General features: G+C 43.1%; 1 protein-coding gene across 1 annotated transcript in view; it reads right to left on the bottom strand.

Annotated features, from left to right (window-relative positions):
- The window catches only part of LOC144680658 (uncharacterized), a 163,320-nt gene extending 137,887 nt beyond the window's left edge, over positions 1-25,433 (bottom strand). Inside the window, exon 1 of the mRNA XM_078541889.1 lies at positions 25,146-25,433. Within this exon, the coding sequence (XP_078398015.1) occupies positions 25,146-25,163 (18 nt within the window). The 5' untranslated portion in view covers positions 25,164-25,433. The remainder of the gene's footprint in view (positions 1-25,145) is intronic.

The following is a 25,433-nucleotide window of genomic DNA, read 5'->3' as shown; positions in this document are numbered from 1 at the left end:
AAAACGAATTAAAGCAATTAACTGAGCTGCCCGACCAATCTTAAGGTTGCCGGGCAGGCAAAGAGCCCAGGCAGCCTTTGCATTTATCATGAAACCTCATCCACAGGTAGGATGAGGTTTCATGAAGTGTTTATAAATTGAATGAAAGCTTTTATTAAAGTTCATTGACGTGTCCCAGCTCACGTGACATTATCATATGAGGGGCCATGTTTTAAAAAATTTTTTTATTTTTTATTAAAATTTTTAAAAATCAAACTAATCTCCCCGAGGCAGCTCTGTGCCTCAGGGAGATTTCTGCGCTCTTTCGTGCGTATGTGCGAAAGAGCGCAGGTCCCAACTCAACCTATTTCCCCCCCCTCCCCACCTGCACAGGAAGCGCTGAGGGTTTTCGGGTGTGCGTCATGCTGGACAGGCCTTAATTGGCCCGCCCATGTAAAATGGCGGCGCGCAGCCGATCACGGGCGGCAATCAGCTGCGTGCCCACCCGTGCCAGCTCCCGCTCCTGCCAGCCCCGCCGATGGGGAGAGAATTCTCCCCTAAGTTTTTCAAAATGAGAAATACTTAGCCCTACAAGATGGCTAAAAATCCCACCATAGTTAACTTTGTTTCCAAGAGAAGCTTTACCAATTCTTCACCCAAACCAGTATTTGATGTTACTGTAGCAATTTTTAAAATCTGCCAGTGCATATTTCATAAAAGTGCCAATATTAATTTATTTGAAAAACTAGAGCTTCTTGTATTATAAACCCCAGACACAATTTTATGATACATCATTTATTTTCAAAAGTAATTATCAGTATTTCAGATTACAGGTAGATTACAGATTTTAAAAAAAAGACGTCAGGCTCTTTGTTTTCACAAATGTTTGTTATACTGTTGTTAGCTATGCAATTATTAATTGCACAATTGAAAGGCTAGAAAAATGTACATTCTGTAAGTGACTGAAAGAAGCCTAATTCAGTGAATTCAGGACAATATTTTGAGACTGTTAAGGTTTCACCGAATTTTACAGTAAACAGAATGAATGCTGCAGTGATTTCTCCTGTCCCGGCCAGAAGACTGGAAGGAAAATATATATCTACGTCAACCTGGCTACTCTGCAAAATTATTATTTTAAAAATTGGACAAAGGCTTTTCCCTGATTAGCCACAACTCATACCAGAGGAATTTCTAACCTTCAGAAATCAGCAGGGATAAAAGAAAATACTGTGGATGCTGGAAATCTGAAACAAAAACAGAAAATGCTAGAAAAACTCAGCAGGTCTAGCAGTATCTGTGGAGAGAGAAACAGGGTTAATGTTTCGAGTCTGTGTGACCCTTCTTCAGGGTAGGGATCTCGTTATCTTAAAGAGATGCTAATGCCCACTGGAATTTGATTGTTGGCACTCACAAAGAAATGTACCAACTCTCTTTACATTTCTAAAGCAGAGCTCCGGCCAATGGAGACGGTGGGCAGAATTTTGCCCTTGGTTGGCGGGCGGGCAGCCGAACTCCACCGCCAAAACGGGGCCCACCGCCATTTTAAGTGGGCAGGCCAATTAAGGCCCACCCAGTGGCCTGCCTGACAGGAAGCGCTATGCGCTTCCTGTGTGTGGGGGAGGGGGGGAAGTAATTCTCCGACAGTCAAAGTGCGCTTTTTCGCGCATGCGCGCGAAAGAGCGCACTGCTCCCTGAGACTAAATGCTGTCTCAGGGAGATCACTGACATTTTAAAAAACTTTAAAAACAGAAAAATATAAAAATTATCAACATGTCCCCCTCATGTGACAATGTCACACGAGATGGGACATGTTAATAAGAAGCATTAAACTTTATCAATGTTTTTAAAAACGGACAGTGGATGAGGTTTCATGTATTATCAGAAGCCCGCTGGGGTGCCTGGCCTGCCCGCCAACCTAAAGGTTGGACAGGCAGGGCATTTAACTACCTTAATTATCCTGTCAATGGCCTTAATTGGCCATTGACAGGTCGGCAGGCGGACAGTTGATTTCGCTGTCCGTCCGCCTTCCTCAATATTCAAATGGACCAGGATGACGTCGGGGGTTCCTCCCAACATCATCCCGCGTCATTTTCCTGTGGGCGAGCGGGCCCCACCCCCAAATCGCCAACAGGAAAATTCAGGCCGGTATGTTTGCAAAGGACAAAAAGGACCCTGAATCCTCCATTAAACACCTCAAGATTCCAGACCTGGGAAAATACATTCTTTGTCCAACACCCAGGAAAAGTGGGAGGTATAAAAGCAAAATACTGCGGATGCTGGAAATCTGAAACAAAAACAAAAATTGCTGGAAAAACTCAGCAGGTCTGACAGCATCCGTGGAGAGAAAGATAGAGCTAATGTTTCGAGTCCATATGACTCTTCCTCAGAACAGTGGGAGGTATGTCACATGACCTCCCCCAAGTTGCTAGAACCTGTAATATTGTCGTTTGGAACTAAATCCAGGCAGTCTACCATTTTACCATCTAGCAGGTGGCTGCAGAAAAAACTGCCCAAGTAAACTGCCTGGCCCTCATCTACACTGTGTACTACTGGATTACTGGAACTCTGAAATTGGTGCCAAAGGCTCCTTCATCTCTAAGTGCCTTCTTCCATCATGGAAGTCCTCGTTTCTGGAAAGTCGGATCACCCAGCAACAGTTTCAGCCTGTTAATCTCTGAAGGAATATACCACTTGGATTTGTGATTCTGGACTCTGGACTCACGTGAAACCTTAATTCTTATTTTTATTGTGGTCTTTGCCCTGAAGCCCATTCTTTCCCTTATCCCTCCTTTATTGTGTGAACGCAAAAGGGGCGGATGTTGCAAAACTGCTCCCCGCATTTTGCGCTTGTGTGTGTGTGTGTGTGTGTGTGTGCGTGCGCGCGTGCGTGCATAAAATAAACTACCCTTCTTATTTAATCTTATCTTGAGTTTGTTGTGGGGTTATTAATAGAGGATTGGATCACTCCAAAACTGAAGGATTGGGGAAAATACAGAACCTTATAAGGAGGGGAAATCAAAAATCAAAAACACCTTTCAGTTTATGGACAGGTAGTGAATGGAGAAATTAGGGCTGTTTAAATTAATCCCCTTCCTGTCCGTAACACTCCCTGTACAGAGTCAGTGGACGGAATTTTCCGTGCCCTCTGGCATCAAGAGTGAGCAGACAATATGGTGAAAAGGCCAAACGTTTCACGATGTCATGAAATTAGTTTGCAATCATCTGCTCTGCCCATCAACGGTGGGCCGCGTTTCCCGCCATTGGACGCCGGGAACTTCATTGTAATGCATCTGCATATCATATAAGTCCAGCCCACCTGAATCATCCTGCCCCAGCACCAGTGCAAAACACATCTTGACAAGTGTGATGTGCAGAAGTCGGGACTTACTGCCAGGTCCTTGATCATATCATAGACATCCAAGGAGCAGAAGGTGCTGGAGTCCAACAGCAACAGTCCCTGGAGGAATGTCCATCTCATGCTGGGTGGATTCTCATGGGCATGGCTCTGCCGCAAAGCAGCTCACGGAAGGTGGAAAATCACCACTGAGGGTCTGCTTACAACGGATAATCATTGCGGGGGTGGAAGGGAAGGTCCAGCTGTGTTTGGGAGAGCAAGATGTACCGGGGAGAAAGGGGTGGGAGAGGAAGGTCTAGGCTCGACTGGGAGAGGAGGGTGTGTCAGAGGGGGTGAGGTTGGGAGGGGCGAACGTAGGTGTGGGGGGCCCCAAGGTTGGGGGCGGAGGATGTATAGGGGGAGGAGGGGGTAACGGGGGAGAAGATGGCAATTGGAGGGAGAGGTGTAAGGGGGGGGGGAGGTGTATGGAAGGAGTTCGGAGGCGGGGGGAAGGAGTCCAGAGAGGGGAAGGAGCCCAGGGTGGGGTGAAGGGGTGTTGTGGAGGGAAGGAGTGTTGTGGGGGGGAAGGAGTGTTGAGGGAGTAAGGTGTCTCGAGAGGGGAAGGAGTAAGGATGGAGGAAGATGTAAGGGTGGAGGAAGGAGTCAGGAAGGGGGAAGGACTAAGGGGGTGCGGTGGAGGATGGAATCTTGGGGTGGGGTGGGGTGGGGGGGTGCGAAAGAATTCCAAGGGGAAGTGAGGGGAAGGAGTTCCAAAGGGGGAGGAGTTCGAAGGAGGCAGGTGAGGGTGGGTGAAATATGGTGAGAGGACTCGCGAAGCCTGTCAATGAAGTGCAAAGGCATCATTATACATTATTCAGTGAAAGTGAATTTTTTCAGGTTGTAAAGTGACAAAATATGTTCACCCATGCTACCAACTGTGATCAGAATTTCTTAACTTTTGAAAGCCTTAAACTCTAGGTGCTGCCCTGACATCCACAGCAGGGGTGGAGACAGCCTGTGCAATGGCTGGCCGATGCCTCTGATGAATTTGGCATGGGTCCTCTAGAGAGCCGAGGCTCCAGGGGGCCCGGCTTGCTTTGGCTGTCCTCCTGTGGGCCAGCTGCTCCCTCAATGGTGACAGAGGACGAGGTTGAGGGGTTCACAGGTAAAGGGGACTTGGAGGGAGAGGACAGCCTCTGAAATTCCTGAGTGGATGACCCAGCAGTGTCCTGCTGCTGCTCCTCCTCCCTTCAGGTGCCCAAGGGCCCCGATCTGACTCCTTGAGGGGAAGGAGCATCTGGGGGGACATTAAGGTGCACTGTTTCCCTCTTCCATTGCCACTGCAGGAGCTCACCCATGGTTACTGCGATGGAGTTAAGGTCTGTGTGTATCTCCGCGTATCTTCTGCTGGATCAGGGACTCCATGGCGTCCGCCATCCTCCCCATGGAGACCTCCATACGTGCACACGTGGGCACCACTTCATCAGAGAGCAGGCGGACACACTCCTCCGACTTGCAAGCCACTCTGTTGAGGGCTTCCAACAGCTTTGCATGATGTTCCCCTGCCTTCTGCTGCCTCTCCAGGATGGCATGGACAGTCAAATCCAGGGGCTCGTCATCTGACTCGGAACTCATAGATGCCTCTTCACCAGCATTCCTCCGAATGCCAGGGACCTCAGCTGAACCAGCCTCCTCCTGCTGCTGACATGTGTCCAAGCGGTGGCCACCAGATTGTGAACCGGAGCCTGTTGTAGATTTAGGTCCCACTGAGGTGTGTATCTCTGCGCTGGTGGATGGTATGGGTAAGCGCTGTGACAAGCCTTCCAGGCTGCTTATTTCCAGCTCTTCAATGGAGAAGGAGTCCTCTTCGCTGGAGGTGAAGACCTGGATGGAGCTGAGGGGCTGGTTGGCTGAGGCCACCAGTCAGTTGGCAGAGTTCCCTGTGAAGGGATAATTAGGGCATGGCAGTAGAGTCGAAATCAGGAGAGAGAGCACACTCATCTGCGTTGAAAGAGGGATGACGTGGTGCAGGATCCTCACGTGGGTGTTTGCTGCCGACCTCACTGTCACCGCAGGCAGGGTCCACATCCTCATCAGTCAGCGCAATTGTACACTCCTCAAAGTGAGGGGTCTAATGTGGTCCACTCCACTCCCGGTCTGGGATCTCTCCCTGCTGAACCAGCTTCTCCTGTATGAAAACAGATGGGGAGGGTGTGAGCAGGACACATGGCTCTGGCTGGAATGTTTGTGTGGTGAGCTGAGACATGGACGAGATGAGGCTGCGAGCTCCGGAGGATATGAGCTTGACAGAGTTGTGAGGGTATGTGTGAGAGTTAGTGGTGTTGTCCCTTGAGGTGTGAGATCCCTCTGGATGCGTGAAGGGTTTGTGAGTGTCTGAGTTGAGAGTGATGAGTAGAGCGACTTACCCTTGCAGAACAGATGAGACCATTCACCCTGTTGTGGCAGTGGATAGCTGTCCACTTTTGCAGGGCATTGGCACTAACCACCACCTCCCATGCTGGGTTGGTGATCTTGCTTGCTGGTCTTTGCCCAGAGTGAGGGTAGAGGACATCACGGCAGGCCTCCACTGTGTCCAAAAGTGCTCGAGGGATGTGTCATTAAACCAGGGGGGGCTGCAGTCTTCTGCCTTTCGGGCCATGTCTTCTGTGCGGCAGTCCTGGGCTGGGAGCACTGAGAGGTATGCACGCGGCTGCACTTTAAATATGGCACCCGGCATAATGAAGTAGTGAGATGATGGCATGATGGGCGAATTAGAGCCTGCCCGCCAACGAAAAGGCGTGTTTCCTGGGAATGCATAATTAATGAAGTGGGATTGAGACAATACGGTGTGAAAAGCTGCCATTGCGGCCAGCGGGTAAACGTCCTTTTTCCCTCCTGCTAACGCACCTGGTGAAATCTGGGACAATTCCGCCCAGTGATTCAATCATCTAATATTTAGTGATTTACGATGACACTAGAAGCAGCATAAGGCCCTTCTACGAACCTTCAAAGTAAACTTAAAAACAATAATCTTAGTATTCATTACTTGTACTATATTCACTGCAACTACAATATAGGTTTGCACACTGGTAGAAAAAAAATTGAAGATTGTCAAATGTGTTTATTAAGGGGGCTGCACACAAGAAAACAGAGGAAGTGAACTTTGGAGAGTTATTCCACTAAATCAAGAAAACTAAATTAAAAGCAATAACTAACACAAGGGTATGTGGCTTCTGCAATATGTTCTTAAATTAAAATCAAGCACAATACAACAGAACTTACTTTTGAGATCAGGAATAAGCTATTTTTCAACTGAAATATGAGGTACTAAAGTGTTCTTTACTGGAAAATGAGATTGGCAAGACTCAATTTTCTTCACCGTTTGTGCATAATCTGTAACCAAAAATAGGCTTTCTGGAAGCTAAGAAATCAAAAGACATTGTCAGATAAAAGCAATGTGTGTATTGCAGCATACTCTAGAGACATGATTAATTAGTTGGACAAAGGTACAGGTCAAATCACCGTTATTTTTACGTAGATTTAGCTGAATATTTTCCCGCAGAGGCAGGAAAATGTTTCCTGCATAGGCACAAAAATGTTCGTAGACAGGACAGGCACGAACACCCCACTTTTAACCCTGGTTTATACCTGGAAAATGCTAGGTTTAGTGTGTAAACAGAAACACACTGCCACTCATTTCAGTACAATGAACAACAATTTAAAGGTGGAAGGAAGCAAAATGGGTTTAACATCAAACCAACTCCTAGCACAAAATTGCCACGCTCAACGTGAATTCTGAGCTAACATTCACCAAGATTAAAAGGATAGTGTGAGAGCTATAAGTCATTCTGTCACAGGTTATATTTCTGCTAAGGAGGAGGTCAATTGTCACAATTATATTCAATAGGAAGTACGCAATTACAAATAGTCCATCTCATACTTTTGGAGCACATGACCAGTTGGTGTTGCTGTTAAAAAAAAGTGAAATATCCAATGTTGCATCATTGTTTAAGGTAATTTATACCATAAAGTTATTTATGCTGTAAAGTTCCTCTCCATGTTCCTAAACAAGGGGGATTTTGGAATGTTGGCCTTTATTGCAAGCAGGAAAATCTTGCTACAACTGTTCAGGGCATTTGGTGAGACGATACCTAAAGCACTGTGTATCGTTTTGGTCTCCTTACTCAAGGGGGGATGTACTTGCATTGAAAGTAGTTCAGAGAAGGTTCACTAGGCTGATTTCTAGGATAAAGGGGTTGTCTTATGAAGAGGTTGAGCAGGTTGGGCCTATACACATTAGAGTTTAGAAGAATATTATTAAAACATGGAAGACTGTGAGGGGCTTGGCAGGGTAGATGCTGAGAGGTGTTTTCCCATGTGGGAAAATCCATACTAGGGAAGGAAAAGTTTAAAAGTAAGGGGTCCCCCATTTAGCATAGAGATGAGAAGGAATTTCTTCTCTCAGAGAGTTGTTAGTCTTTGGAATTCTATTTCACAGAGCAGTGGAGGCTGGGTCATTGAATATATTCAAGGATGAGTTAGACAGATTTCTGAGTTAGACAGATTTTTGATCTACAAGGGAGTCAAGGTTTATGGGGGACAGACAGGAAAGTGGAGTTAAGGCCACAATCAGCCCTGATCTTATTGAATGGTGGAGCAGGCTTAATGGGCCAAATGGCCTACTCCCGCTTCTATTTCTTATGACCTCATAATTTTAAGATATACAATATTATGTACAAGACAAAATATATAGAATGTGGAATCACTTGGTTTTGCCTGACATTCCTGAACTCAGCTAGGATTAGTGAATTAGAGATTGATGTTTATTTAATCCTGGGTGCAGAAGGACAGAAAAATTACTTTTAGGAATTTAAATATTCCAAATCAAATACCAGCCCAAAGGGTTTCCTGCTTGGCATACATGTGCAAATAACAAACCAGTCTGGCGATGTAGTTCTGACTGAACCACGGCAGTGAACTGTGTTAAATCATAAATGATCATACTTACAGATCAGTTAAACTTGTCTGAAACCAAGATGTTCGAGTTCTCAGAACAGACATTACTGTCCTGGAATCAGGAAGCAGAGCACTGGAACATCTGGCAATTGACAGCTATTCAGAATAAGCAATAACTTCCACAGTGAATACCAAACTATTAACAATAATTATCTTCAGGTACCAGGAATTCCAGAAGAGATTTAACAGGATTTTATTTCCACCACCGCACCCCCCCCACCAAACAACCCCTCACCTATAAACAGAATATTATTCCCAGCCCTCTTCTTTACCCTCACACCCTCCAACTCCCCCATCAGTCAATCAGGCAGAGGTATAAGGTGGGAGAAAATATCGCCCAAAGAAAGAAAAGAGTCACTGGTGAAAGAGGTCAATTGTGGTGTTTTGCACAAATCTTGAAGGCTACCAGGTTATGATTCAGCTTAAGTGGGACAGTCAAAAGGTCAACATTGTGCAATGAAGGACTCTGTTGATACCACATAAAGACACTAGCCTAAAAAATGAAACAAAGATTGGGACATACACATGGGATTAAGGGAGAAACAGACATATCATAAATAAACTTTAAAAAAAAAGGAATTTTAAGCACAATAGAGAAGTTTGACATTCCACAAATATATAATTAGTTTTTCAGGGCCAGAGGTTGTTCAGCAATGATCATGAACTTAGTACTCCATTAACAACCCAGTTACGCCTCATTCAACAAGGCCTAACCTTTCTGGAGGATCTCACAATGTGATTAGAGCTTAAAAAGTGCAAGTTCATGTCAATTCTACTAATTTCCAAGATTTCCATCTGCAAAGACTTCAACAGCACGCCCTGTACTAGTGTCAGGGAGTCAACTCCGTCATTTCCACATTTAACTGCACATGTAGATACCAAAACTTGCTCTCAGTCTCACAAAATGCTGACAGTGAATGCTCTCAGTTTTTGCCATCATTACAACTGTGAAATCCAGGGCATTAAGTATAAATATAGGAAGTTATAATCAGTCCAGCTTCAATTGTCTGTAGGGTACAGACACAAAGTCTAGAGATTTGTGTCAGATAAGGAGAAATCTAGTAAGCAACCCTAAGATTTCATTATGACTTGAATTTAGATAAAAAAAGATTCAGAAGTCCAAGATGACAAGATATTTCAGTCTTACGAGGGTTGGTTATACGAGAATAGCGGTAATGACTAGGTGGATAAATATTGCACACATCAGTGTTTACATAGCTGTGAGCTAGTTCTAACAAAAGCTACTGATATAATTTCTCTGTCACCACTTTGAAATGAACTCTATTAGCTGGTTTAATTTTCCCTTAAGGGATAGCTGTTCAAATATCAGCTGAATCTAAGTCCCCAAGAATGTTATAATCCTTAACCATTTGCTAACACAATGAAATCCCGTTTAAAATTAAAAAGCCAAGAATACATTATTCCTAATCATGAAGATTACAGTTCGCTCATGCTGTAAATATTAGTAAGGTTTGACCATTGTTGGCAAGGATGTATGCATCCTTGCCAACAATGGTCAAATGGAATTTTGGCCTGTATTGCTAGGGAGGTTGGAGTTCAAAAATAGGGAAGTCTTGTTACAATTGTACAGGGTGTTGATGAGGCCGCACCTGGAGTATTGCGTACAGTTTTGGTCCCCATATTTAAGAAAGGATATACTGGCATTGGAGGCAGTTCAAAAAAGATTCACTAGGCTGATTCCTGGGATGAAGGGGTTGACTTATCAAGAACAGCTAAACAGGTTAGGCCTTTATTCATTAGAGTTTAGAAGAATGAGCGGTGATCTTATTGAAACGTACGTTCTGCCGAAGGGTCATGAAGACTCGAAACGTTAACTGATTTCTTCTCCACTGATGCTGCCAGACCTGCTGAGTTTTTCCAGGTAATTCTGTTTTTGTTTTGGATTTCCAGCATCCGCAGTAGCTTTTAGCTTTTTGTTTTTAAGATTCTGAGGGGGCTTGACAGGGTAGATGTTGAGAGGATGTTTCCACTCATGGGGGAATCTTGAACTAGGGGACATTGTTAGAGAATAAGGGAACACTCATTTAAAACTGAGATGCAAAGGAATTTCTTCTCTTATGAATGTCTGGAATTCTCTACCCCAAAGAGTTGTGGAGGCTAGATCACTAAGTATTTAGAGAGGAGGTAGATAGATTTTTGAAATATCAGGGAGTTGAGGGCTATGAGGAGTTGAGGCCTGGGGCAGATCAGCCATGATCTTATTGAATGGCAGGGCAGATTTGAGGGGTCGAAGGGCTTACTGCTCCTATTTCTTAAATTCTTGAATGGTTAATAGCCCATAGCAGTCCACTTTCCTGGTATGTTAGAAGGCTTAATAATCCAATAAAGTATATAAAGTCTGTCTTCTAACAATTCCCTTAAGTGCTAAGCAACCAGGTAAATCAAAATTCGAATATTTTAAACTTGTTGTTTAGTGCTCCATATGTTATTCTTGAGACAAAAGAACAATTGTACTCATCCAGAAGGACCTGAAAATTAAGGACAATAACGGTTAAGGGAGTTATGTTAATTTAAAAACATGAGAGAAGTCAAAGTCAAGAATCGGCCAACTCATCCCTCTGCTATAGCAAGGCTCATACCGATTGCTCCAAGCAATGTGTACATGCCACATGCCAGTGGCTCTCAAACTGGAGTCCGTGGATACCTGGGGTCTGTAGAGACTTTCCAGGGGCTCCGCAAATTAAGCACCGAGCAGGGCAGGCTTTATGGAACATGTGGTTGGCACATTCTGTTTCTACCTCCAATCTATATATTGTATGCATGTATGGTATAGCCACAAATCAGAGAGGTAGTACCTTTCATTTTTCCTGTGATGGTGGGTCTATGTCATGACAAATAGTGACAGATGGCAGGCTGCCTGAATGATCACATGTTTCAAAGTAAACGGTTTGGAAATTAATTTGATTTATACCTTATATAATATTTGTACAAAGTGGAACCTCTATTATCTGCCTTTCAATTATATGGCTTCATGATTGAATGCCAAGATTTTCATATGTCAAAACTTTACACGAGACAGCAAATTACATATTTTTTAAAATGTGTATGGTAATTGATTTTGTTTTCCTGCATAAGGGATTGTTGCACCCTATGTGTAAGACTACAAAACAGGGGGATTCAACATTCAGCCAATTTGCAGTTAATAGATAATGAAGGTTTCACCTAATATGAGTGTTATACTCTGGGGTGTTTTTCTCACAGTGTGTGTGAATTAAGTAATTGCATGTATAAATTCAACACTCAAGTGTTGTTGAAAGTATCTAGTTCAATAATTCATATGCTTTAGAAAATAATTTTTAGTTTGGGAATTGGATTATTTTTAAATGTAGGCAAATGGAAACACTTGATTGAAAAACTGGTAAACCTCTAAAGTGAATACAAACCACATAAGCCTGGATTGATTACAATTAAAAGGTAACCAGTGTCTATTCAATAAGGGCAGAGTTGTTAGAAGTAAAACTTAAATAATAGATTGCCTATATTTGAGCTTTTGCTAGAACTATGACGTCTACAGTTATTTCACTAAGGAATTAAATAACTCATGTAGCCCCAGATCAAAGGAAGCTGAAAGCTGTTTTGTAAACTTGGGGGTTTCTTAGTGGAATCAGCAAGTCCGGACAGAGGGCAATTATATCCATTAAATATATAAATATATTCATGAGGGTCACCAAAACATAAGATTGTTTTTAAGGTAAAAAAATAGTTTACTTTTCTGTTTGGAGCATCCCTAATCATGCCACGTTGCCTCAGAGATGGGCTGTAGGGTTAAGGAGGTTCCTTTGTTTGAAGTTATCTGGGTGCTTCTCACAGAAAGCAGGCAGTCTACAGTTAGCTTGGAAGAGGGCAGAAAGGGTTTCTGCCAGGAAACAGGAACTGTGAACCAGCTGTGGAAACAGGAACATAGGAACATTAGGAATCAGGGGTGTTCTTGATTTTTAAAAGTCACTAAGTGAGAATGCAATGAGGCCCCAGGCTTGAGCTATGGAGTCCACTGTCACAAGGACTTAAAGGAAAGTTGGAGGGTCATTTTGCCAATAGCTAATGGAAGGATCCCCATGAAATCTTGTACCTCAGAGAATGGCTGGAACACGAAGGAGAAATCAAAATGAATTTTGGAGATAAAAGCAAAATACTGCGGATGCTGGAAATCTGAAACAAAAACAAAAATACCTGGAAAAACTCAGCAGGTCTGGCAGCATCTGCGGAGAGGAAGACAGTTAACGTTTTGAGTCCATATGACTCATCAGAACTGAGGGAATATAGAAATGAGGTGAAATATAAGCTGGTTGAGGGGGGTGGGACAGGTAGAGGGCCAGTGATAGGTGGAGGCAAATGAGAGATTGCCAAAGATGTAATAGACAAAAGGACAAAAAGGGGTGTTAACGGTGGTGATATTAGCTAAGAAATGTGCTAATGGTGACATTAAGGGTAGAAAGCAGGACGAGCAAGTAACAGATAGACCTAGTGAGGGGTGAGGTGGGGGGAAGGGATCGAAATAGGCTAAAAGGTGGAGATGAAACAATGGATGGAAATAGGTGGAAAAAGGAAAATATATTTAAAAAATATAAATTATTGGAAAAGGGGGGGATCAGAAAGGGGGTGGGGATGGAGGAGAGAGTTCATGATCTAAAGTTGTTGAACTCAATGTTCAGTCCAGAAGGCTGCTAAGTGCCTAGTCGGAAGATGAGGTGCTGTTCCTCCAGTTTGCGTTGAGCTTCACTGGAACATTGCAGCAGGCCAAGGACGGACATGTGGGCATGAGAGCAGGGTGGTGTGTTGAAATAGCAAGCGACAGGGAGGTCTGGGTCATGCCTGCGGACAGACCGAAGGTGTTCCGCAAAGCGGTCACCCAGTCTGCGTTTGGTCTCTCCAATGTAGGGGAGGCCGCATTGGGAGCAGCGAATGCAGTAGACTAAATTGAGGGAAGTGCAAGTGAAGTACTGCTTCACTTGAAAGGAGTGTTTGGGCCCTTGCACAGTGAGGAGGGGGGAAGTAAAGGGGCAGCTGTTGCAACTTCTACGGTTGCATGGGAAGGTGCCTTGGGAGGGCGTTGAGGTGTAGGGGGTGATGGAGGAGTGGACCAGGATGTCCCGGAGGGAACGATCCCTGCAGAATGCCACCAGGGGGGTGAAGGGAAGATGTGTTTGGTGGTGGCATCATGCTGGAGTTGGCGGAAATGGCGGAGGATGATCCTTTGAGTGCAAAGGCTGGTGGGGTGATAAGTGAGGGCAAGGGGGACCCTATCATGGTTCTGGGAGGGAGAGAAAGGTATGAGGGCGGATGCGCAGGAGATGGGTCAGACACGGTTGAGGGCCCTGTCAACCACAGTGGGTGGAAAACCTCAGTTACGGAAGAAAGAAGACATGCCACTTTCAAAAATAGTTCCTCTGACATCATCGGAACAGATGCGATGGAGGCGAAGGAACCAAGAGAATGGGATGGAGTCCTTACAGGAAGCAGGGCGTGAGGAGCTGTAGTTGAGGTAGCTGTGGGAGTCAGTAGGCTTGTAATGAAATGGTGGACAGTCTATCACCAGAAATTGAGACAGAGAGGTCAAGGAAGGGAAGGGAAGTGTCAGAGATGGACCATGTGAAAATGATGGAGGGGTGGAAATTGGAAGCAAAATTAATAAATTTTTCCAGGTCCAGACGAGAGCTTGAAGCAGCACCGAAGCAGTCATCGATGTACCGGAGAAAGAGTTGTGGGAGGGGGCCAGAGTAGGACTGGTACAAGGAATGTTCCACATACCCAATAAAAAGACAGGCATAACTGGGGCCCATGCGGGTACCCATAGCCACACCTTTTATTTGGAGGAAGTGAGTCGAGTTGCTGTGGCATACCTCTGGGTTGGTCCTAGAAGAAATGAATGAACATTCAAGATTCTTGTAAAGTTAAAAGGAACTCTTGGTAGGAGGGTTGGCGTGGGTGGGGGGCGGTGTGGGGCATAAAGTTGAACTGGATTTATAATCTAAGTCTTTACAAACTAAAGTATTAAGTTAGTAGCACTTGCTTTATTTATTTATTTATTTATTTATTAATACATGGCAGTTTGTTTTTGTTTGAAAACGTGAAATCTTATGAAGTAGGTCTTTCAGTTAGTCACTGGAGGTTTAAATTTGTGTATCAACGCCAGAAAGACTTCTTCAGCAAAAGGATACTTTAACACTAATGAGTATATGATTACTGAGTATAGATATGTGCTTTCTAATCCTATCTGAGAGCTGATAGGTTTCATTTCATTTAATTCTTCATCTCATCCAAGAAACCTTAACAAGAAACTTTTTCTCTTCCCTTCAAGCGTTATGGAAAGCAAGCTCCAACAACCAGTGGGTACCGATGCCCCCTGGATCCTTATTCCCCGTCCCTTTGACCCCATCCCTTCTTCTAATCCTACCTCTTGCCATGTATTCACTATACCCTCTGACCTTCCCCTCTCTGATGCTGAATGATCTGTGCTCAGCAAAGGACTTAGTTTTATCCTCTTACACTCCCATCTTAATGAACTTATGGCTCAGTATGACTTTAAACTCTTTTCCGTCGCCTTCACTTCCATGCCCACTTCTTTAAGCAGGAGTCCTCCCCCTCCTCAATGGATCCTTTCACCCTCTTCCAGTATTCTCCCTGCATCTGGACCCCTCCCTCTGGCCTGTTACCCACTCTTGATCTTCTTATTAAGAATTGTCGGCATGACATCAGCCGTCTTAATTTCTCTGCTCTCCTCACCCACTCTAACCCGTTTCCCTCTGAAGTTGGTGCACTCTATTCTCTCAGGTCTAACCATGACTTTGTTATCAAACTTGCCAACAAGGATGGTGATGTTGTTGTCTGGCATACCAACCTCTACCTCGCAGAGGCCGAGCGCCAACTCTCAGGCACTTCTTCCCACCTCCCCTGGGCCATGACCCCACCACCAAACATCAAACCATTGTTTCTAGGACTGTCACCTATCTCATCACTTCTGGAAAACTTCGCTCTACAGCTGCAAATCTCAAAGTCCTCCAACCCTATACAGCCTGCTTCTACATCCTTCCTAAAATCCACAAACAGGACTGTCCTGGCAGACCCATCATTTAAGCCTGTTCCTGCCCCACTGAACTTATTTCTTCCTATCTTGACTCTATTTTTCTCCCGTTGTCCCGTCTCTTCCCACCTACATTCATGATTCTTCTGACCCCCTACATCATTTCACCTATTTCTAGTTTCCTGCCCCTAACTGCCTCCTCTTTACAATGGATGTCCAATCCTTCTATGGCTCCATTCCTCACCAAGGTGGTCAAAGGGCCCTCCGCTTCTTCCTTGAAAGGAGACCTGAACAGTCCCCATCCACTACCACCCTCCTCCACCTAGCTGAACTTGATCTCTCACTGAACAATTTCTCCTTTAACTTGTTTCACTTCCTCCAAATAAAAGGTGTGGTTATGGGTACTTGCATGGGCCCTAGTTATGCCTGTTTTTTTGTGGGGTGTGTGGAACATTCCTTGTTCCATTCCTACTCAGGCCTCCTCCCACAACTCTTTCTCTGGTACATCAATGACCATATCAGTGCTGCTTCCTGCTCTCATCAAGAAACGGAAAAATTCATAAATTTTGGTTCCAATTTCCACCCCTCTCTCACCTTCACATGGTCCAGCTCTGACACTTCCCTTCCCTTTCTTGACTTCTCTCTCCATTTCTGGGACAGACTCTGACTCCCACAGTTACCTTGACTGCACCTCCTCACACCCTGCTTCCTGTAAGGACTCCATGCCATTCTTCCAATATCTCCATCTCCATCGCATCTGTTCTGATGGCACCATCTTCCACAATGATGCTTTCGACATGTATTTTTCCCTCAGCCAAGTTTTCCCACCCCCACTGTGTTTCACAGAACTCTCAATCATATAAGACCTACTTCCTGCATTTCTGCCCTCACCCCTTCCCCTCCCTCCCAGAACCTGAATTGGTTTCCCCTTGTTCTCACTTTCTACCCCACCAGCGTCCATATTCAAAGGATTATCCTCTGCCATTTCTGTCAAATCCAGCATGATGCCACCACCAAACACATCTTACCCTTCCCTCCCCTGTCAACATTCTGAAGGAACCATTCCCTCTGAAAACACCCTGGTCCACTCCTCTATCACCCCAAACACTTCATCTCCTTCCCACAGCACATTCCCATGCAATCGCAGGAGGTGTAACATCTGCCCCTTTACCTCCTCTCTCCTCACTATCCAAGGCCTCAAATCCTCCTTCCAGGTGAAGCAATGATTTACTTGTATTTCTTTCAATTTAGTCAACTGCATTCACTGCTCACAATGCGGTCTCCTCTATATTGGAGAGGCCAAATACAGACTGGGTGATTGCTTTGTGGAACGCCTTCACTCAGTCCGCAAGCATGACCTTGACCTTCTGGTCACTTGCCATTTCAATTCAACATCTTGCTCTCATGCCCACGTTTCTGTCCTTGGCCTGCTACAATGTTCCAGTTTAGCCCAACACAAGCTGGAGAAACAGCACGTCATCTTTCGATTTGGCACTTTACAGCCTTCTGGACTCAAGACTGAGTTCAACAACATCAGACCATGAACTCTGTCCTCCATTTCGAATTTCTTTTTCTTCCAACTGCCAGTCTGTATCTTGTTTACATGTTTTTGCTTTCAGACAGTGTTGACCTTTATTCTGCTATTAACACCTACTCTATATCAATGCTTTGTTCTTTTCCTACTACCATGAACACTCTCTTTGCGTTTTGTTCCAGGACATCTTTGTAATTTAATTTCCCATGCCCTTTACCTATCCCTGACCTTCTCTTTTGCTTCTCTTGGACCTCCCCTTTCTCCACATCACAAAACCCATCACATTTCTACCTCTTCGGCTCTGAAGAAGAGTCATTTGGACTCAAAATGTTAACTCTGTTTCTCTCTCCATAGATGCTGCCAGACCTGCATATTCTGTTTTTATTTCAGTTCTCCATTATCCGCAGTATTTTGCTTTTATTATATAAGAGCTGATAAATGGAGTTGAACACAGAACGTGTTGTAGGTAAGACGCTGTAATTACGGAATGCAAGTACAATGTGACTAAACTATGGTATACAAGTGGAAATATAGTTTACATTTCTGTGAAAAACCAATCTTATATGTGTGTTCTATAATTTGCACAAGTACTCAGAAGTATTATAATTTAGCTGACAAGGAGCCATGATTACTAATTCATTTGAAAAGAGGTCCTTCAACAAAAAAAAAATGTTTGAAAATCATTGCCCTGTGATGATCAGCTTGAACTCCATGCCCGCTCATTCTTGCCTTACTCTAGTTCTCGGACAGGATTGTCCTGGGCAAAGTATTAAAGGCTGGGTTCAGCACAGTGCATATCCAGGTGACTGTATTACTGCTGGCTTGTAAAGCATTTGGCCAGTGCTGCAGGACTGTTCAGCCCCGGACTACTCAACATTTTAATCAGGTCAGAGTCTCATCTTGTCTGGCTGGTTGGCATCTCATTCTCTATATTTAGTGAGATTCCTTCAGAGTAACCTGATTTTTCAGTATTCCTCCAAAGTTGCTGGATCCTTGATGTGACTCTATTCTCACCTGATGTTTTTCCAACCCAGATGGTCCAGGTAATCCTTCAGGAGCTGTGTGTCAATATGTGGAGCCTTGTCAAGCACCATGCCAAGAGAAATACCTTCTAGTGACTGTAGTTGTACTTGATAGAAAGATGCAAGCTGGAAGAACAGCACCTCATCCTTACAGCCTTTTAGACTCAACACTGAGTTCAACAACTTCAAACCATGAGCCCTGTCTTCCATTTTGATTTTTTTCTCTTCTAACTGCCAGTCTGTATCTTGTTTTCATGTTTTTTGCTTTCAGACAGCGCTGACCTTTATTCTGCTATTAACACCTAATCTGGATCAATGCATTGTTCCTTTACCAGTGCTTGTTGGTTGTTGAAAGCTAATCATTACAGCTCTAGGACATTGCTGCAGGAGATCCACAAAGCAATGACCTTGGCCCAAAATCTTCAGCTGCTTTATCAGTGACTTTGCCCCACTTCTGACCTTTTGTCGTAGGTATTTACTGACCATTCCACAACATGCAGCTCTGTTCACAGCTCGTCTGATAATGAAGCAACCTACACAAGGGGACTGCAGGACCAGAACAACATTCAATTTGCACCAACAAGTGTCAGGTAATATTCACAACGCCAGACAGTAACCATTCCAAGAAGAAAAGATCAAACCACCTCCCCTGAACTGCAATGATATCACCATCACAGAATTTTCCACTGTCATTATTCTAGAGATCACCAGTCACCAGAAGCTGAACCGGACCAGCGATGCCTAACATGAGGGGGGCAGAATCTGATAGCCTGCAATGAACAGCTCACTTAATTTCCTTGCAAAGTCTCTGCATAAGGCTCATCAGAAGTCTAAAGGAATGCTTACCACTCATCTCATAGGACGGACTCACACCAACATTCAGGAAGCTCGACTTCCCCCAGAAAAGCATCCAGTTGATCCAAAATCCAGAAGGAAACAGACCACCACTTTCTCAGGGAAACTAGGTATGATCAATAAGTGTGGCCTTGCTAGCCTTGTCCACATCCCAAAAATCAAAGGAAATTATTAGGCTGGCTACATTCTGAATAAAAATTGTGCTTTATTGCAAGCAACATTAATGAACATTATTTTACTATGCAAATTATGTCACATTAGCAATTAAATTTTAGCTTTAAAAAATTGGATAGTATTTCTACTACTAATAAAAACCTTATGTTTTTGTTTTATTCAATATGTCTGGCTGTATAAAGTTCAGTAAATTATGTGAAAATAATATATTTGCCCTAATACTTACTATATTAAAGCATTTTGTTCTACTGCCAAAGCTAGCAATATGACCCTTTAAGGATAGAGTGCTGTCTGAATATTTAAATACTGCAATTATTATTTTTCACCTTGAGGAACACCATAAACATACACAATAAATTAAGCCATAACATAGCAAAATCACATTTAGCAAGGTTAGCTTTAGCTAGTTCATTTACATTTTTAAGCCTATTCTGCTTATCTCACGTTACCACTCTTCCTTTCCACCACAATAAAACTTTATGAGAAAGAGGATGGGAAGACAACAGAATTTTACTCAACTAATAACTGCTTTGTTTTCATTTCACTATTATGTTTAAAAGCTATACGCAGCAACATCAGCATTCACATGGCCATTAATAAAAATAGTTTTCCTAAATAGATTTCTTTTATGCACTGTACAATATTTTGAAAATCCATTTTAATTATTTTGTCTTCTTTTGGGTCTGCACACCCCTGTATGCTCCTGCGACCTCTACCCATTTCACCTGATAACTCACCACCAGGAACTAAGCAAATAGGTCAACGAGGCTGGACTATTAATTTTCACTCTCTCGTTCTTATAAAGCAGCAAACTTTCACTGAATATTTCTTCTACCAGTGCAAAGCATGTTTACACCAACTTATTAGTCCACCATGTTAACAAAATATATAGTCACCATTGGGGCTATCGTGTATTTAAACATCATACATGATTCAAGAGCAATGGATTTTCTTTCAGACTGGACGATTTTCATGGTACCAATCTGGTCACCACATATCCAGAGGACCGACCAATTTTTGCCACAATCTTGTCACATCACTTTAGTTCCCACACTTGCCTACACATCCTTCATTCTAGTCAATATTAATTTCTCGATCACGCTTAGTCAGTTTACCTGGTCTCGTTGCCTTGCTCACTAAATCTTCAGTCACCAGATTCCTCCTTCTCAAATTGTTCTTCCTCGAACTTCTGTCCACCAACCCCGATCTAGAGCTGTCCAGATAATACTAACAATTGAAGTTGAATATAATGTTCAACAGTTGCTTTGGACATCAGTCCTCTGCTACACAAATTTACTGCACAGGAACAAGGCATTTAGCTTAGCTGGTCTGTGCTAATGTTTATACTCCACATAAGCCTCCTCCCATTCTTCTTCATCTAACCCGAGTAGCATGTCCTTCTATTCCTTTCTCCCTCATGTATTTACCTAGTTTCCCTTTAAATGCTTCTACGTTATTCACCACAATGCATAATTTGGTTAACAAGTTCTAATTTCAATCCACTCTCTAGGGAAAGAAGTTTCTCCTGAATTCTTTACTTGATTAATTTGTGATAATCCCATATTTATGACCTCTAGTTTTGCTTTCCTCGCAGAAGTGGAAACATCTCTATGTATACCCTATCAAACCCCTTCATAATTTTAAAGACGTCTATTTGGTCACCTCTCAGCTTTCTCATTTCCAGAGAAGAAAGTCCCAGACTGTTCAGTCTTTGCTGATAGTTAGAACCTCTCAGTTCTAGTATCACACTTGTAAAATTATTTTTCAAATAAAAGACACCCATAGATGAAAGTGATTTTAAAACAAAAAGACTTGCATTTAATATAGCATTTTTCATGGCCATCGGATATCTGAGTGCATTTTACAGCTAATAAAGTGCTTTATCTTTGAAGAGTAATCGCTGTTGTAATGTAGGAAATGTGGCAGCCAATTTGCGCACAACAAACTCCCAAAAACAGCAATGTCATAATGACCAGATAACTGAGGGATAAATATTAGCCTGGACCCTAGGGATATCTCCCCTGCTCTTCTTCAAATAGTGCCACAGGATCTCTTACGTGCGTCTGAGAGAGCAGACGGTGGTTGGTTTAACATTCCATCCGAAAGCTAGACAACGTGGCACAAAATCACATCACGCCCAGTGAAGACATGTCCTATTCATAGCTTTAAATGTGGACTGCACTCAGTACATAACTTTCTGGAACTGTCTTTTATTTGATAATGGACACTACAAGGCTGCTAAGATGGCCGTCAGGGATCAGGTCACTTTTTCAATTTCTACACAGTCTACCTCAAGTTTCCAGAAAGCTCTTACTTGAATGTCTATTGATGGAGTGCTTCCGCTTGAATGGAAATACCAAGGTGAAAACTATCTGTGGAATTTACACTCACTGTTGTTTGGGGATTTAGCAGAAGCACAAGTCCAGACTCCAAGTCTCCGAGTTTGAACCTTAACAATGAGAGCTGGAAAACCAATTCATAATAAGAATTCACCCCTTACCCCATTGTGTAACCATGGCTTCATATTTCTAGATCATTCTGGGCAGACAATGGAAGTCGATCATGTGACTAAAACTGTCTTAAGATAATGAATTGTACTTATCCCAAGTTCCAGAAAGAAACAGACAGTCTACATAGAACACCATCTGCAGAGAACACTAGCAGCAGACAGGCGGTAACACCTGTGCCATTTTTTTTAAAGAACCTAGATACTGCTAAGCCAAATAAGTCTCTCAGCCTTCCTAAAAGTCCACCTGTAGAAAAACCTGACTTCCTGGTAGGAAAACTACAATTGTCTAGCTTCGTGACCTGCTGAACACTCATCTCTTCAAGGGAATCCTGCAACAACTCTGATATATGACTCCAGCCATCTGAATCTACCAAAACTACCCATTCAGGAGTGAAATCTCATTGTTTAAACAAACCCACAATGACTGCTTCTTATGAACTGTTCCCTTGTTTGTAATTGGTAAAAATGCAATATTCTCTTGCGAGTGTCTGTGCATGCATGCACACGAGTGACATAGTATTTAGACTTTCAGGGTGAATGCATAAAGAAACAACTCTTTTTATTTAAACACATGAAAGCTTGCTGGTATCATTTTAATTGGCCGCACACATTCAAGGGGGTTAAGAAACATACACACCTTCCTTTCCAAAAACACACTGATTATGGGCAGGAAGGGAAAGGGTACAAGAATTTCAGTTTTCTCCTGTCCCAGTCTGTAACAATAACATTCACTAGCATTGCCTTAATGAGAAACAGAGCTTTACAGATTAATTATCCGATCTATTTAGCTCTGTGCTTTATATGTCTTAGATAGATAAGTTACCAGTATCATTTTAGGATACTGTACAATTTAATACATTAAACTTGTGTTTTCACTGTTCACCTCTTTTGAAGTAAGAATAATCACAAGAAAGTACACTGAAATCAAATTAGAATGTTCTTTGAAATGAACACATAAAAAATCAGAGTATTTTCAATGTAAAATATTTCCCCAAATATAATTGCATTTGAAGCAAAATTGAAAGTTCCTGCTAGAGGGTATTATTGATCTCACACATAATTTCTTCTGCCCCACATCACTTCAGAAAGATTTCAGATCTTTGCTGGCAATGCAGACCAATTTGATCACATTCCAGGATAGTCCATGAGTGGCCTAGGTCTGCTTCAGGGTAACGTGAAGGTATGCATGTCAAGAGCAATTAGTATGAATTGCAAACTTGTGTGCACTACTGTGACTTTTAAATAGTATCATATAGATTTAAATAAAATACACAAAGTAAAGTTTTAACTGCAGTGAAGATGTGCATTTACATATTTTGTTCAATAATGAATACCCAGATGGTTCTAGTCTAATCAAGGTTCATCATAAACCATACGAGTTCACCTCAAACTTTTTGAAATTGCATCTGATCCTCAACTTAAGACGGTGATCTTAATCTCATTCATGTTTCTTTTACAGTCTATGCTTTATTCCATTAATTAATAACTTTAATGCTTTCACTGCAAGTTTATCAGTGCCAGGATGTCAAAGCCAGAGACAACCAACCATCAACTACACACAGCACAGCATCAGCAGAGGTCACCCATATCCAGCAAAGCACAAACAAAAACTCTGAAAAACAAGAAAATGAATGCATAGAAGATACTTCAAGGCTATAATTCCACTTACTTGTCTAAATTGTACATGATATGTAAAAGACGGTGGGCTATGAATCAATTGCTTTTATATTCCATGTTTATAATGTTTCATAAGTTTCAATTATAAAGTAAGAGATTTCCTGCTGTGGTTTGAAAAATCCAAATCCTCTGTCACAGTGCTAATGCATAATTCTTCCCTGTTTTAGTTGTATGTTCACACACAGTATTTCCTTTAGAGATAGAACTCATGTTGTCTATTTCTTAATGATACCAGGATAGTTTTAACATCACCATGCTGTTATCCTCAAAAAGCATATTAACCCGTTTGTGCACCATTTGTAACAGCATTACAAGGACATTTTTATATGTAAATAGATATGCAGTGGTGTGCCATAAAGTATTACTATGCACCTCATAACTATTGTTCATCCTTGAACCTTCCAACTACAGTAGAGGTCAATGCAGAGAAACAAAATTTCTAAGCTGTTAATCTTTAGCTAATTTCCCTCGAGAGAACTATGATTGTGCAGAACATTCACATTTCAGTAGTTTTCAGTGATGCTGCAATCATTTCACTGCCCTATTTTCAATATTAGAGCAATACACTATATCCACACAGCAATTCTAGTATGGGTCATTAGAAACTTTAAAAATGCTTTTCCAAATTATACACTAGTACATTACTGTTTCAGGACAATGACAGGCCATTTTGTGAGAAGTGGATCAGAAACTGTATGGAATTTTACGTATTCCACTTCAACCATTCAATTTTAAAGATAGAGAATAATATTGTGGAAACTGATAACATTTCATAGCTACATTTGTATCCTGGCAAAATAACATTACAAGATGGGATGAGTGAGTAAATTTGCATTTTATTTTGGATTTCAAGCAAGGTGCTTGAAATCTGCTGCTGTTGCATGGAATCTGGGACACTGACCAGTAGCCATAATTCTTCAGTGTCCCAAGCACTGTTAATGTAAAAGAAAAATGTCATCCCTTGACCAGATCGTTAATGTCAAACTCCACTGCACTTGAGCAGTTCCTCCAGCAAAATAATTTGTACTCTGCCCCAGCTCCTGAGCTCCACTGTCCTTTGGTCCAACATATGCTAATGTTTTTGGTTGGTAATACCAGTGGGGGAATGGTCCCTGTGCTAATCTTGATCAGACAAGGCTGCCCTCTGCTGTGCATGCTCTCTTCTGCCCTTGAATACCTCGAGCCAGGCGACCCTGCACTGATGGTAAAAACATGCACACCACTTTGTATTAACTGGTCTGTTCCCTTCTGGAGAACTCTACTTCTGCAAAGACATCGATGTGAGCCAGCACTACCCTTCGTCTATAACTCAGCTGCAGGCTAACCAACTATGCTAAACACCCAAGGCCAATAAAATCGACCTTCAATGCAAGTCACAGCACACTACATTTGGCCTAGGTGGACGGCATGTGTCCCTGTGCTCTGCTCAGTTGGGCTGTCTTACTGCTGAGTTCAGTATGCACTCACTCACTCAGACTATCCCTCAATCAATGCCATGTCTTTTTATGCAGTGTTCTCCCTTCTCTCTCACGCCAATCCTCCGTGTTCCAACCCTCCCTCCAAACTGCTCCTCCCCAGTGCCACCCCAATCTAACATGCACCTGCCTCCCTCTAAAGGCTGGTGCAATGTTTAATGGCTTTCACCCTCGGATTGCAAGTTCACCCCCATTCCTGCTACAGGACACACAACTCCCTTGCCTTGTCCTCCTGCCCTGGGGCACACTCCCTTTCTCGGGCTGGCTGCTCCGCCCCGGAGGTTGACCATTGCCGCCTCGCTCCGCCCTCGGCCACTCGGTGCACCTGGGCGAGCAGCAACTCACCTGGAGCTGTTAGAGTGAGCGGAGCGGACAACTTGAGAGACAGTTTATAAACACACACACACACTGACAGAGACCGACTCTGCTCTAGGCACTATCAAGCTCCCCTCTGGTTCCAAGCTCAGCGCCGGATGGACAAGAAGTGAGTGAGCTCTGTAATCACCAAAACCACTCACAAATGTTTACCTTCTTCAACGCTGACATGGTATCATCCCCCTTTCAGCACGCAATGCATGACACTGTAAGCACGGTACGCTTAGATCCGCAGCCCCCCGATTTGTGATTCTTATTTGTGGTTTTGACACAGACTCTTTTCTGATTATTATTATTTTCCTCCTCTTTTCCCAGGCAACGCTCAGGCTGCCGCGCTTGCGCCGCACGGACAGCAAGACGGCTGGTTGGCGCAAGCGCGCTAGAGGGAAGCCTTGAAGGGGGGGCCGGCAGACGGGAGCGCGCATGCATAGTTCGTTCACC

The sequence above is a fragment of the Cetorhinus maximus genome, chromosome 5, assembly GCF_964194155.1.
Source record: "Cetorhinus maximus chromosome 5, sCetMax3.hap1.1, whole genome shotgun sequence".
In the NCBI taxonomy this organism is placed as follows: Eukaryota; Metazoa; Chordata; class Chondrichthyes; order Lamniformes; family Cetorhinidae; genus Cetorhinus; species Cetorhinus maximus.
Note: the sequence above shows the minus strand (reverse complement) of the source record. Positions and strands in the feature narration are given on the sequence as shown.